At 49.8% G+C, this 14507-nt stretch overlaps 1 protein-coding gene across 2 annotated transcripts in view; it reads right to left on the bottom strand.

Moving 5' to 3' along the window:
- MOK (MOK protein kinase) overlaps positions 1–14507 on the bottom strand; it is a 71468-nt gene that overhangs the window by 24389 nt on the left and 32572 nt on the right. For both annotated transcript variants that reach the window (XM_086708781.1, XM_086708780.1), the window contains exons 2-3: positions 10560–10649; positions 8939–9009 (exon numbers count right to left, since the gene is read on the bottom strand). In XM_086708781.1, coding sequence (XP_086564907.1) covers positions 8939–9009; positions 10560–10649 — 161 coding nt within the window. The remainder of the gene's footprint in view (positions 1–8938; positions 9010–10559; positions 10650–14507) is intronic.

The following is a 14507-nucleotide window of genomic DNA, read 5'->3' as shown; positions in this document are numbered from 1 at the left end:
CCACGCACCTGCTCACCAGGCCTGCGGTGTGGCCCCAGCCCGCTCAGGCCGTCCACACACCTGCTCACTAGGCCTGCGGTGTGGCCCCAGCCCGCTCAGGCCGTCCACGCACCTGCTCACCAGGCCTGTGTTGTGGCCCCAGCCTGCTCAGGCCGTCCACGCACCTGCTCACCAGGCCTGTGTTGTGGCCCCAGCCTGCTCAGGCCGTCCACACACCTGCTCACTAGGCCTGCGGTGTGGCCCCAGCCCGCTCAGGCCGTCCACGCACCTGCTCACCAGGCCTGCCGGCAGGTTTTATGTTCTACAACTCTTAATACCACACGCACGCCAGCATCAGTTATCCTTGGTCCAGAGGATGTCACATTTTACTTGATTTCAATTTCAAAAGTGTATGTTTTAAGTTTTATTTTAAATATTTATTTATTTTGGGGGAGAGAGAGAGAGAGAGAGAGAATATCCCAAGCAGGCACAGAGCCTGATGCAGGGCTCGAACTCAAGAACCCTGAGATCATGACCTGAGCCAAAATAAGGAGTCAGACTCTTAAGACCAAGCCATCCAGGCACCCCTCGTTAAGTTTTAAATCTGAAACACGACTGCTCCGGCCTAACAATCCAGAAAACCACTTTCCCTCCGTGAGCACACATCCCATTTGACATTTTTGGTCTTAAGTTTGCCATTTCTAATGTCAAATAAATTTATTCTTTTTCTCTCATAACTAGACAAAAATGTTTATGCTAATAGAAAGTAATTTAAATTACAAAATGTCTAAGTACAATTAATTCTTTCATATAATATTGTAACCTGTTTATTCTGTTTCACATAATTTATCACCCACTTTCTAGAGTTTAAAAGAATTAAACTAAGACTTAGTCGTCTTCCCCTAGCTTGAGTAATTCTGTAACTTTATATTAAATTCTTAGCTGTATGAAGATGAAAAGAAAGCAACATTTCCGTTCTTCATCACATGTGCTACTGGATGAAGCTTCCTGAAATTTAGTTCTCGTCCTGGGGGGGGGGGGGGCTCTCACAGCCCACTGAATTAGCTTGGCACTCAGGACCCCCTACCCTCCCAACCAGGGGCCTCCAGGCTTCAGGAGGATCTGAATACCCCGGGGGCCTGTGAAGACACAGAATGCCCCCCACCCCACCCCTAGGTTCAGCAGGTGGGTGGTGGGGCCCCCAAAAACTGCCTTCTGAACATGCTCTCAGGTGCAGCTGCCAGGTCTGGGTCCTCACTTCGGGAACCACACTCTACCACACCCCTCTTGCTTACCGAACGCCCCAGCCAGCCAAATTCACCTGCAGATGCTTGTGTCCCTGCCTCACTCTCCTGCTACACACCTGTGCTCATGCGGTTCTGTTCCCGGGAGCTCCCTTCCAGCCTCGCCCACACGCCCAGATCTTCCAGCATAAACTTGTCAGGACAGTTATCCGAACTCGCCCTCAGCAAAGTGGAATCTTTTAGGGAAAGTCTAACCCACCGCATCTTCATAATCACCTAGGGATGCTTTAAAATGGCGACTCACAGCTCCAAACCCAGACCTAATGAATCTCAAAACCAGAGACATGGGCCAGGAATCTGCATTTCTCGGCTGCCCTCAGCCCCCAGCAGAAGAGCCCTCTTTAGGGGCTCACCCTCCCTTTCCTCATTGTCCCCCGGCCACCACCATTCATAGCCCTGCCCCCCACCCCGCTATGAGAATCCCCGCCTACCTAAGGGGCCTCCTGAGGGAGGGAGGCGCAGCGTGAACCGTGGGAGTGGGATGGTGCTCGGAACCATCAGAGTCCACCCCCTTGACCAGGAGCAGGCTGACTATCCATTCTCTACAACGGTTTTTCAAAAACAAGATCCTAAACCTTCCAGGCCCGAGACTGTATTGGGTTCCTAACAGATTCTTGTTCTCAAACATCTTGAAACAAACGGAGATGGTACAATTAATAAACCACTCGGAAATTCCCGTGGGAGCCTTACTGACCACCAACAAACACACCGCGCTGTCCCGACCGAGTTCATTTTTGCCAGTTGTTTTTTTTTTTTATCCAAATATCCTCATTAAGAAGATTCTAAAGGGGGCGCCGGGATGGCTCAGTCGGTTAAGCAGCTGATTTTGGCTCAGGTCATGATCTCACAGTTCGTGAGTTTGAGCCCCACTAATAGCACAGAGCCCATTTCAGATTCTCTCTCTCTCAAAACAAACTCTAAAAAAACACTCTAAAGAGTGTCATATACTATATCAATACTGTAGAAAGTGTTTCTGTGAGCACAATAATAAACTCTGGCATTCGCTGCCGCTACGAGCGGAAGGAACACGGCCACCAGGATAGTCCGCGTCGTAACAGAATATGGCGCACACACCCCGTCCCACAAGAGACCCCATCCGCCGGCCTGTGCCTGGCTATCCCGGCCAGGCTTGGAGGCACGTGGCGGGGTCCAGCAGGGCACGGGCAAATGCCCCGGGTAGCAGGTGGGATGTCGGACTCGGCGGAGCCCGAACCATCCCTGGCAAAACGCAAGGATGAGCCCCCTAGTTCTGCCCGGCTCATCTTAAGCAAGTGCTGGAACTTCTGTGGAATCCCGCCTCCTCGCCTCTACAAGGGAGGCAAGCGCCTGGGGTGGGAGGGTCAGATGCACGCACACTACGCGGTGCTAACGTGATCGTGACGATGCGGATGACGGCGATCCGTGTTTACTGAAGACTGTGCAGTGGCCCCTGCCCTAAACGCAGCACGTTATCTTATCTGCTCCTCACAACAATCCCAAGAGACTCTAGGTTTATTCCTATTTCACAGACAAGGACCGAGGCTCACGGGCCTGACCTGGACCCACCATCGTTAAATACACAGGACAGGGGACACCTGTGCTGTGTCCGCACAGCCACAACTGGAGCCACGCTTCCCAGAAGCAACAGCATCACAACTAACAGGACGGTGACATGGGCTTGGAAGAAAATTCAGGAGACAAAAATGCGGTATCACTCACACCCTGTCTGAATGGCATAGAGACCGAGAGCTTAAGGAAAACAAAGGCGTCGATCACGGTGTCAGAATGTTTCAAGGAAGTGTTAGGAATGCCAAAACAGATCTACTTCACTACAACTTTCCTTTTTATATACGCGGGAAAGTCTAAATAGATCCCAAGAGCTCTTTTAGTAAGCACAGAACTAAAACTGCTCTGAGTAGATAAGAAAGCTACGTGTCACAGTTGGTAGGCAACGTTTCCTCTAAAAATTCTGCGTCTTACAATCAGTGGGTCAGATCAATGAAGTATAAAAATACAACTGAATTGATCTGACACTGTAACGTCAGGCAAAGTAGTTCTTAATAAGAATCATAATAAGGCACACCGCCCAAGCTGTTCGTGGAACTGTGATGCTATGTTTGCAGTCAAATCGAACCTGTCTTGCTCTTTCCCACTTGGTTCATTCCCCAACGTCACGGATTTATTTCAAGGTCCCTGCCCCACCCACAGCCTCTAAAAGGTATAACCCTGGGGCGCGTGGGTGGCTCAGTCGGTTGAGCGTCCGACTTCGGCCCAGGTCATGATCTCACAGCTCATGAGCTTGAGCCCCGCGTCGGGCTCTGTGCTGACAGCTCGGATGGAGCTTGCTTCGGATTCTGTGCCTCCCTCTCTCTTTTCCCTTCCCCTGCTCGTGCTCTGTCTCTCTTTCTCTCAAAAATAAATAAATGTTAAGAAAAAAATTAAAAAATAAAAGGCATGACCCTAAGGGGACAAGGCCAGCTCACCGGACCTGGAACAGCCGGCACTCCGGGAGGTGGCCAATGACTCGGCTTTCTGGGCCTGGCCCGTCTGCCGCCGGTGGAGGGTCTCAGGGTCTGAGTGGCCAAGTCTGCCAAGAGGAGAGGGACACGCAGAGGAGGAGGGGCAGAGGACCACGTGGCTCCGAGACGGTCAGCGGCGGCCTTGGCAGCCGGACCTTTCCTGGCCCCACCTCCCAAGAGGCCTGACTGAGCTTCCTGCAGGAAATCCGAGGTTTCACAATAAACCGTCTCTTCTGTGTGTGAACGAGCCGCACACGAGCCGCGCGGCACGTGCTCCTGGCAATAACAACCTACGACACTCAGTGCCTGTGAACGTCACCCAGGTGGACGACACACCGAGCCACACCGGAAACAGGGCCGGGCGCTGAGAGGACACCCGTGACGGAGCCGGCAAGGGCCCCACCGCCAGAGAGCAAATGCCCTGGCGGACAGTCGGACAAGCACCAGGGGAGCGGACGCATGTCAGGCGTCACGTGGGAGATCAAGGAGACAGGAGGGAGCTGCGACAGAGGGGGCAAGGCAAGGTGAAGGAGCAGCCACCCACAGCTCCAGGCGGGCACCGGAGGGCGGTAGCCACTCACAAAAGCACGGTCATTTAACTTCAAACAGTTTAAAAAAGAAGAAGGAGAAGAACAAGAACAAGAACAAGAACAGAATCAGATACAATGCATTAAGATCCTAGATGCCCCTAGGGGCGCCTGGCTGGCTTGGGCAGAAAAGCATGCCACTCTTGATCTTGGGGCTGTGAGTTCGAGCCCCACGTGGGTGCAGAGATGAGCTAAATAAATAAAAACTTAAAAAAATAACAAAATAATAGATGCCTCCATAACCAGGTTATAGTCTTATCCAGTCTTTCCTTATAAACTCCAAGACAGCCCTCCCCTGCTGCAGGTGGCAGATGTCCGGCGCCATAAGCACAGTGCGCCCGAATAAACCAGCCAGGATGGCAGGATGGCCCGCGGTGTGGCTGGTGCCCCGGGGCGCCAGCTACGCCCTCCCCGCGTGGACAGCTCCGTGACAGTTCTTTCCAAGGGAGCAGCGGGCACAATACCTTTACCATCTCTTTGCCCGTCTCCCCACCACAACGCAGACCCATCCCAACCGCCACCTCGCGGGCCAGGCACGCTCGTGGCTGGGACTTCCAGATGTGACTGGCTTCTGCATCCGTCGGACCAGACCGCTCGAGGAAGAGGACTCAGGCCCGAGTTCCAGAGACAGACGAGAGGAGGGAGAGCATCCGCTCTGAGTGCGGATCTTGGCGGAGGGCGCCTCCTGCCCGGGCAAAGGTGGCCTGGTTCTAGAGCCCGGAGCCCGGAGCTCCTTCGTTTGGGGCATCCTGTCTGTGGCAGAGGCAGCAGCACCCGGGGCAGCCCAATCCTGCAGAGTCGTTTTTTGGGAGCTCCTCCCTGGAGGCCACGCCCCGAGCGTTTCTTCAGTCCTCCCGGCAACTCTGCGGAGCCATCCGTGTCACTTGGGTCCCCTGGGGTTACACTGGCCAGAACAGAGGCTGCTGTCTGCAATGGGAAGGGACGACCGGTACATCCTCTGGTGGCCCGTTCATTCTTTAAACAGCATCCAGAAAAGTGCTTCTAAAAAGCACAGTCTGAACTGATACCAGTCCGGGGGCTGTTTGTCTCTGGTTTAGGAGGAGACAGCAAAAAACTAAGAGTGACCGGAAACTTGTACAGCAATTCAACGCCGCTGTGACATCCAAGCACATGACTGTTTTTCCGGTAATTAATTTTTATGTATTTTACAAAAGTCCAGTCCACAACACATTGGGAAAAAGCAAACGAACAAACAACCGGTCTTCGACTATAGTTTTAGAAACACTGGTCTAAACCCCAATCAAAAGATGCTTCTTCCCTGCTTTAAAACCCGTCAATGTGGGACGCCGAGGTGGCTCGGTCGATTGAGTGTCCGGCTCTTGATTTTGGCTCAAGTCATGATCTCGCAGTTCGTGGGATTGAGCCCCATGTCGGCTCTGCGCTGATAGCATGGAGACTGCTTGGGATTCTCTCCCCCTCTCTCTGCCCCTCTCGTGCTTGCTTGCTCTCTCTCTCTCTCAAAATTAAATAAACACTTAAAACCCACTAATGCTTCCCACTGAACTTAGAATGATGTGAATTCTTACCCCGGCCCTCCCTGCCTCCTGGCCCCTACGTACCTCATTTCTAACTTCCTTCCTAGTGCTCCAGCCACACTGGCCTCCTAACCTCACAGTGGCCTCAGGACCTTTGCACTACTTGTCTCTGTCTGGAACACTCTGTCCCCATCAATCTCACATGGGACCTGTTTTATTCACTCGTAACACTTATCCTGTCTTGATCTCCTTCTTGATCATTTCTTTACTTGTTCAGTGTTTCCGTCTTCCTGAGCGTGAGCCCACGTGGATGGGACCGTGTCTGTCATGTTCCCCACTGGGTCCACCTCCAGAGCAGTGCATAGCATGTAGCAGTGAATGAGACACCCTCGCCTGCATTTGCCTACTTCCCCCAATCTTCCGGGTAAAGCCCAGTCATCTCCGCCTCATCTGACACCTACTGGGTAAAGAGAAAATTTCCCCAGCAATTCGCCTCTAATGATTTTGACTTTCATATAGTTTCTCTTCTCTCTTCAACAGACTCTACACTGTTTATCAAAAAAGCATCTTCTGTTCTTCTCCTCTACCTCTGCCCGACCTTGCACGCTGCCGTGCATATAAGCAGACAATCCAGCCAAGACTGGGCGATTCTTCTCTTGTGCCATTAACTGGGTCTTCCGCATCTGACGGTGCTACTCAACATTCTCATCATCCAGGAGAGCAGTCATTTCAGTAAAATGAATTGTCACTCTAGTAGAAAAAGCTTTCGTGACCGATTCAGGTTTCAATAAACCACTGTGACCATCAATAACAACAAATTGTTAGCAGGCGCCCATTCATTTGAGGCACTGAGCTGGGGCCAGCAGTAGAGACCCAGAGGAGCAGTGGGGTGTGGTGGTTATCACTTAATCCTTGAAACCTCGGTCTCCTTGTCCGTAAAGTGTAGATGATAACAGTGCCAACCAAAGAGGGTTGTCAAGAGGCTGGATGTGTGGTGGCTGAGAACACGCACTCTGGAACAGGCTGAGTCCAAACTCCGTGTCTACCACATGTCCATAACCTCGGACAAGGTACTTATCTCCCCGTGCCTCCATTTCTCCATCTTTAAAATGGGGATAATCAGGGGCACCTGGGAGGCTCAGTCGGTTAAGCATCCGACTTCCGCTCAGGTCATGATCTTGCAGTCCATGAGTTCAAGCCCTGTGTTGGGCTGTGTGCTGACAGTTCAGAGCCTGGAGTCTGCTTTGGATTCTGTGTCTCCCTCTCTCTCTGCCCCTCCCCCGCTCGCACTGTCTCTCTTTCACTGTCTCGAAAATAAACATTAAAAAAATTTTTTTAATAAGAAAAAAAAGCAAAATGTTGGCTCACATAATGAAATAATGAAGTTTGGTGGTTGTTTGTCTTGACTGTACTGGGGACCCTGTCCTGACACTCTGGCAGACAGATGTACGGGGAGAAGCAGAGTAAACAATCCACATCCCACAGGACGTAGGAGAAAATGTAATCCTGAGCAACACCTCATGGATCCAGACTATTTGGCATCGATGCTTAGCAAGCGACGTTTCCAGATCAATAAGGTTTACTCTTTGAAAGTAAAACTCTCCTCTATTGTAATCCTTTAACTGGGAACCTTTTTTAAATCTTTTCTTCACTTTCCTGCTGTTTCCATCACGTTTACCGGCGCGGTAGGCTTACCGCAGTCCAGCCCGCGGCTGCGCGTTCTCTAACCCGTCTTGGGGCGTCTGGGGTCTTCCGGCTGCCCAGACTGCGCTCATCCGCGGGGGCGCTGCTGTGGTTGTCCTCCCGTTTTAGATTTTCAGTTTCATCCCCCATTGTAGGACTGTCACCTGTCGCTTCCCGTTACTGCTGGTGGGCCGAATTCTAGAAGCTCCTTCTAGCCAATGGCTCTATTCCGAATGGGTTCTATACTGAGAAACCTGGCAACCTTGTTAGCACTGTACTCAAAACGCAATGAAACAGGTCCCCGAGGGGATGGGCTTACCTATGAATAAAATACACAAGGTTTGTAACATAGGAAATATCATACATGCCCAGACAAAAGGCGATCTCCCACTTTCTCGAAAAGATCCAAAAGCTCTTCATCAACTTCTGTGGGTGTAGAAAAGCTTGCCTATTTCTACTATTTATTTTATTAGTGAGCTACTAAAGCACACATTTCAAATCGCTAGAGGACCCACTAATTTGATGATGACGCTTTTCCCCACATTCTGACTTCATCACCATTTTATTCCGACTCTTCATGTGCTTCTTCCACACCAGGGTCACCCTCATCACAAAAATAGCTTCTTGATCTCAAAAATGCCACATGACACCTTCCATACCACCTTTGGCCTGGCTTAAGATAATACAGCAGTTTTTAAATGGTTCTTTCAAGCCACAAACAGTCACTCACATAACACAAGGCAAATCTGCTTTCATTCGTCCGATCGGCACCGCGTGATCGGTCGGTAAGATACCACGCTTTCTGTGCTTTCTCAGGGACAGCCACGAGGCTCATTTGTCCTGACATCTAACGCAACTGTGCAGTCAGACCCCCAGGGATATTTGCTGAACGTGGGCCAACATCTGCCTCCGTGTTCCTTCAGGTGCCCCCTATCAGCCTCCCAAACCAGCCCTGACTGAGGCCGGCTCGGGCGCTGTGCTTTCCCGAACAGAGCTCTGCCGTTCAGGGGAAAGTGAATAAATGAGCATCCTGTAACGCGGGAGAAAGACTTTATAAGGATCTGAATAGAAGGTGGTCGTCTCTCGGCTGAGGGAGGATCTTGGGGGACAAGCCTTGCCTTATGTTGAGCAGAGCCACCAGAGTGACTTTGGAGCGGCACAGCGCCCCCTGCAGGGACCTGAGGTGAGGAAGGCCTGAGCACCCGTGTCACCTGCCAGCCTGGACCTAGATGGCTTTACTTGTCACTGACCGCCCTGTGTTGAGGAGACGAGACTGACAGAAGAATACCTCCCAAGAGGTGACTGAGGATTTTGAGAACTGAAACAAAGTACACGTGAACGACAGGCTTTAGAAGAAGATCTTAGGTTAGCTTGCAAATTATTCTACGTACCTCGTATTAGCTCATAAATATTCATGTCCATAAGTTCACATATTAGTGCAAGAGAACCAGATTTTCTGTCACTGAAGAAGAAATCAGGTTTTTAAAAATGTTTTTCTTGTCTTAATCAGAAACTATCATCAAACATTTAATTCACTTGTGCACATTTCTGGTAAACATAAAGCTCTCCCACCTCAAAGCCTGGGGCACAGTGACTGAAACAGAAGTTGCGATTTTCAGTCAATTATTTCAGTCAATTAATTTAAAATTAATTTAAAACAACAGTAAAAATAAAATAAAATATAATAAAATAACAGTAAAATCCCACTTTAAGCAAAAATTCTAAATGCTTCCCCCCTTTTTAATGAGATGTGTCTTAAAAATATAGAACTAACTACTGGCAGAAAGGAGAAAGGAGGTCGAGTCGGCTAAGCAAAACAGAGGAGAAAGAATTTAATTCATGCTCCATGACTGCAAATTTATTTAGTTCTAACTTACCTAGATTCTTCCATGTACCTGGGATAAATTATGATGGGGAGACAAAAATCCACAAACCAGTCAGGGGAAAAGGGAGGAAGACGGGTCACCCCAAGCCCAGGTGGGGTCCAGGCCTTGCACGGGGTGGGGACCGAGGCCTCTGGCCGGGCTGCCAGCTTCTCTGGAGCTGACACTGCCCTGTTTGAAGGCCCCTGAGCCCTCGGCAGAGGAGCATGTGTCACTGCAGACCCTACTAGTCAGGTCGCCTCCAGAGGGGCTGCCTGGAGGGGGGCGCGCACACAGGCCCGGAGAGTGCCCAGGACGCGGCGTGCAGTGGGCGGTGTCGTGACCAGTGCGCACTGCAGGCTCCAGGCCAGGAGGCCACGCGGCTATGACAAGACATTCTACTGTGAGTTTCAAACTGCTCTCTTCCCTGATGAAAACCCACTGCACTTCGTCAGAGACCCTAGTGTTCCGGCTGGTTTTAAAGCGGCCTGGAGCACCGTGGAGAGCTTCACAGAGCGTGCACCTTCTCAGGGGGCACAGAAAGGCAAGTTCCAGAACCCTGGGTCCGAGTTCCCGGCTCAGAGTCCAGAAGGGCAGTGCGGAACTGCCAGCACCCGCAGGTGAGGTGTGCCCTGCCTTCCTGATGGGTAGGTGAGCCTCACGTAAGGAGACTAATCTATAATTAGAACACAAGTGACAAGTCCCCCAAATTACAGCAACCATAGTAAGGTGGGGGGGGGGTCACACTACCTGACACGGTGCAGACATGACAGCCGGCAGGGACAATCCCTGACACATGACAATCCCTGATGTAGGACCACAGTGCTTTCCCATTTGCCCATAACTCACACTCAAGGCCTCAGATGCACAGGCCACTGCCTACAAGGAAGCCTCACTGAGCTACAGGAGAGGAACCGTTTGAATTCTGTTCACTTTTATGATAGGGAATCACCTAAACGAAGGTATTTCCACATTAGGAATCAGACACACATTTGTCCACATAAATACGTGACTTAAGATAAAATGAGAATCATTACTCCCTGAGCTACAAAGCAAATATTTCAAATGTCTACTACAGTTTTCTTCCTTAAAAAGAGATTTGATCATTGTCATCAAATGCAGATCATTGTAAAGCCCCAGGAATACTTACAAAACCACTTCGTGCAACGTGAGGATGTTCGGGTGTGGGTTCAGGCGCCTCAGTGCTTGTATCTCCCGTAGACTGTTCACTTGCTCGATACTATTGCGTGGGTAAAAATAAATAACTAATTCATAATTCAAGTCAGCCTCAGATTAGGGTGATTCAATCATTATTTATTACCCATGATCACAACTGAGAACCTCACACATATTTCAAGCAAGTTCATCGACTCATTTCTCCCGCCAGCAGGTGACGTTCAACATGTCTCGTTCTGCATCATCTGATAAAAATCAAGGTTCTTACGGCTTTGGACATTTACTCAAATTTTTCCCATCGAAGCTCCTGAAAGAATACCTTAGTGGTTTCTTTTATAATTAGTAAACATGGAAACAAACATTAGAATTTCCTATTAATCAGTTTATGGGAACTAACCAATTGAGCAACAGAAATACCCCCTGAAAATACCCATCTCAAATTTCCATGAACACGCTAATCTTCCTTATCTTTCATGAAAGCTGTACATTTTCTCACTTTCGTTCAGCTGGCGGCTGGCGTTCCCTCGGCAGGTGTGACTTACCTACCGCCAGCTCTTCTTTACGAAGACGGGTCTGCCAGACGCCGTTTACATCCCAAACCTCGCCGATGTGAGTGGGACGGAAGCAGATGGGGATGGGCGGGCTGTCACCACACTCCAGAGACCGCTTCCAAGAGATAACCCCCCCTGGACGGGCCCACGGTCACGGTCGTGGTCGTAGTCACGTCCAATCAAATGACTAGATCCACCAAGAGACTTCCATGGCCTCGGCTCTGAAAGGAACTGTGGGAATAGTCTTCTTCCTTTGAACTGCCAGAACTCTGTTCTGCCAACTTTTAATATACAGTGTAAAGCTCAGCATTTTGTCTGGTTCTTCAAAGGGCAGTTATACCCAATAGTGTATTATTACTGTCTTAAATCAGTGTGAATATGTTAAGTCTCGTGCCAGCCAACAAATGGGAGCCTGGTATATGAGAAAAGCCTGAATAGTCTGAGTGTAAGGATGTTTCTGACTACAAGTTTTAGACTCTTTTTCATTTACTTTCCCCTGGTGCTTCCCTCACACCCAGGACGACATATGCCAAATGTTAGCAACTTGTGCATCAGTCAACAACCAACCAGAAAAGACAGAGCCCACCGTGCTGGAACAAGGTCCTACGGAGGGGGCCCCTGTTGAACCAGGTACTAACCTTTTAGCTCTGGGGAGAGGAGAGGTCTGGGGAGTGCCGGCCAAGGGCCAGGTGTAGGGTGGAGGTGGGAAGGGTCAGCACTCAAGAGGCTCAGGATAGCCGGTTACTACCCAGAATAGGAGTCTTTCGCTGTTCTCGTGACCACCGTGTTCGGCCTGGCATGTGCAGAGACCAGATCATGATGCTCTCCACTCACTCTGTCAGCTTAGTGCCTACCCCACCACCTGCTCCTCGCCAGCATCACGGCCTCCCCTAGATGCCTTTAGAACAATGCTTCCCAAATATGTCCCATAGAACATTCTTCCTCTAGAAAATGCTTTTTCAAGAAACTTCACGCTCAGAAAGTTTGAGATAGGCCCACTCCAGCTCCTTTTGGAAAGCCATAAACTACTGCTAATTTTACTGTTGAAAAGTTTTCAAAAACCCTACAAATGGGGGCGCCTGGGAGGCTCAGTCGGTTTGTGTTCGACTTCAGCTCAGGTCACGATCTCGCGGTTTGTAAGGTCGAGCCCCGCGTCGGGCTCTGCACTGACAGCTCGGAGCCTGGCACCTGCTTCGGTTTCTGTGTCTCCCTCTCTCTCTGCCCCTCCCCCACTCATGCTTGCTCACTCTCTCTCTCTCTCTCTCAAAAATAAATATACATTAAAAAATCCCATAGAAGTTTACCTTTATTGAAACCAACATTTCCCAAACTTTTTTGCCCTAGGATCACTTCTTACAAACTATCTAGTCACCAACCCTTAGAACGAGGGTTCCAGAGAACACACCGCTCCAGACCATCCTTTGAGTGGCATGACAGGAATACCTTTTTTCCTTCGGACAGGGGAGGTGAACAAAGATACCAATCAGGCAATAGGAAGGAAGAAAGAAAGATCAAGTGAAACACTCTTGTGGGGGCACATGGGCAACCGATGGAAGAGCCTCTTTTAATCCGTCTCCCTGGGGTCTGCACTGGAGGAGACCACTGAGCCCCTCTTCAAGGTCCCGCACCTTGTGGGGGGGTCTCCTGACTCAGGGCTAGGTTGCTGGAGACCCCACCTCCACCCGGTGCCTGTGCCTGTCATGCCTCTACCCCTGGCATGCCGTAGGTCAGTGGCTCTCATGGGGGAGGGACCTTGCCCCCCAGGGGATGTTTGACAATGTCTGGGACGCCGTTAGCTGTCACAGGTTCTGTAACATACTGTTCCATTTGGCATTCAGGGGCAGCAGCCGGGGTTGATGCTCAGTATCCCACAGGGCCCAGGACAGGCCCCACAATAAGTAATAACCTGGGCCCGAATGTCAGCAGTACCAAGGCTGGGAAACCCTGCCTTGGTGGAAAGAGCGAGAGACCAGTGGAGCCGGCAACAGCTCTGATTTCCGAACACCCTATAGGAAAAAAATAAGTTTTCCGAACTGGAGGGTCAAACAGCCTGGTCATTGAGACGAACAAGTATCCACTCTGCTCAGCTTTAATATGAAAACCTGTTATCATACCCTGAAACACATTATTGCTTATTGCAGACATAATTCTTTCGTGTCTCCACAGACATTTCTCTCAGAAATAATGAACTAATACATTTAAAAAGACATTTTCATCTAAGTATCACTAGCTTTGTTCAAATAACATTTTATTAAATTTTATTGGGGGGAGGGGGGAAAAGTGGGGGGGGAGAGAGAGAGAGAGAGAGAATATCTCAAGCAGGCTCCACACTCAGAGCAGAGCCCAACACAGGGCTTGATCCCACGATCCTGGGACCATGGCCTGAGCTGAAATCAAGAGTCAGACACTCAACTGACTGAGCCACCCAGGTGCCCCAACAATATTTCGTTTTAAATTTTTTTTTTTTCAACATTTATTTATTTTTCGGACAGAGAGAGACAGAGCATGAACGGGGGAGGGGCAGAGAGAGAGGGAGACACAGAATCGGAAACAGGCTCCAGGCTCTGAGCCATCAGCCCAGAGCCTGACGTGGGGCTCGAACTCACGGACCGCGAGATCGTGACCTGGCTGAAGTCGGACGCTCAACCGACTGCGCCACCCAGGCGCCCCTATTTCGTTTTAATAAAATACAAATAAACCCTGTTCTTTTAAAAATCATGAAAAATATCTAACAACTGGAATTAACCACTTTTCTGCGCCTTGAAGTTGCTTCGAATTTTGTGGTCAGGTGACATTCAGGGTTTTGTTCGTTTTCACTGTCCTGCTGGAGACCGAAGCGATCGCGGAACTGGACACAGAGGAACGCAGGCAGCCTCTGCTCCAAAAGGAAGAGACAAGATCCCCCGTACGTGCGTTTTTCCGCAACTGGAAAAATTATATTACCGGGTCCAAGTCTTTAAAGAATAAAAAATATTAATTTTACAATGTCAACACTTCATTTTATTGGAAGGGTTTTACAGAAAAGTTTATCTAACCAATCCAGTCTGCAGGAAGAAAGTCCCTAAGCTGAAGGGGAAGAAGTGGGTATATTAATATTAGACAAACTAGACTTAAAAACAAAGATTACTTCTTTAATTTTTTTTAGCGTTTATTTTTGAGACAGAGCATGAATGGGGGAGGGGCAGAGAGAGAGGAAGACACAGAATCGGAAGCAGGCTCCAGGCTCTGAGCCGTCAGCACAGAGCCGGATGTGGGGCTCGAACTCACGAACCACGAGATCATGACCTGGGCTGAAGTCAGACGCTTCACCGAATGAGTCACCCAGGTGCCCCTAAATAAAGATTATTACTATCTATAATGCTTTCATAGTG

Source organism: Puma concolor, chromosome B3 (assembly GCF_028749965.1).
Source record: "Puma concolor isolate L17-30 chromosome B3, mPumCon1.1.hap2, whole genome shotgun sequence".
NCBI lineage: Eukaryota > Metazoa > Chordata > Mammalia > Carnivora > Felidae > Puma > Puma concolor.
The sequence above is the reverse complement of the archived record's forward strand: the minus strand, read 5'-3'. Positions and strand labels throughout refer to the sequence as shown.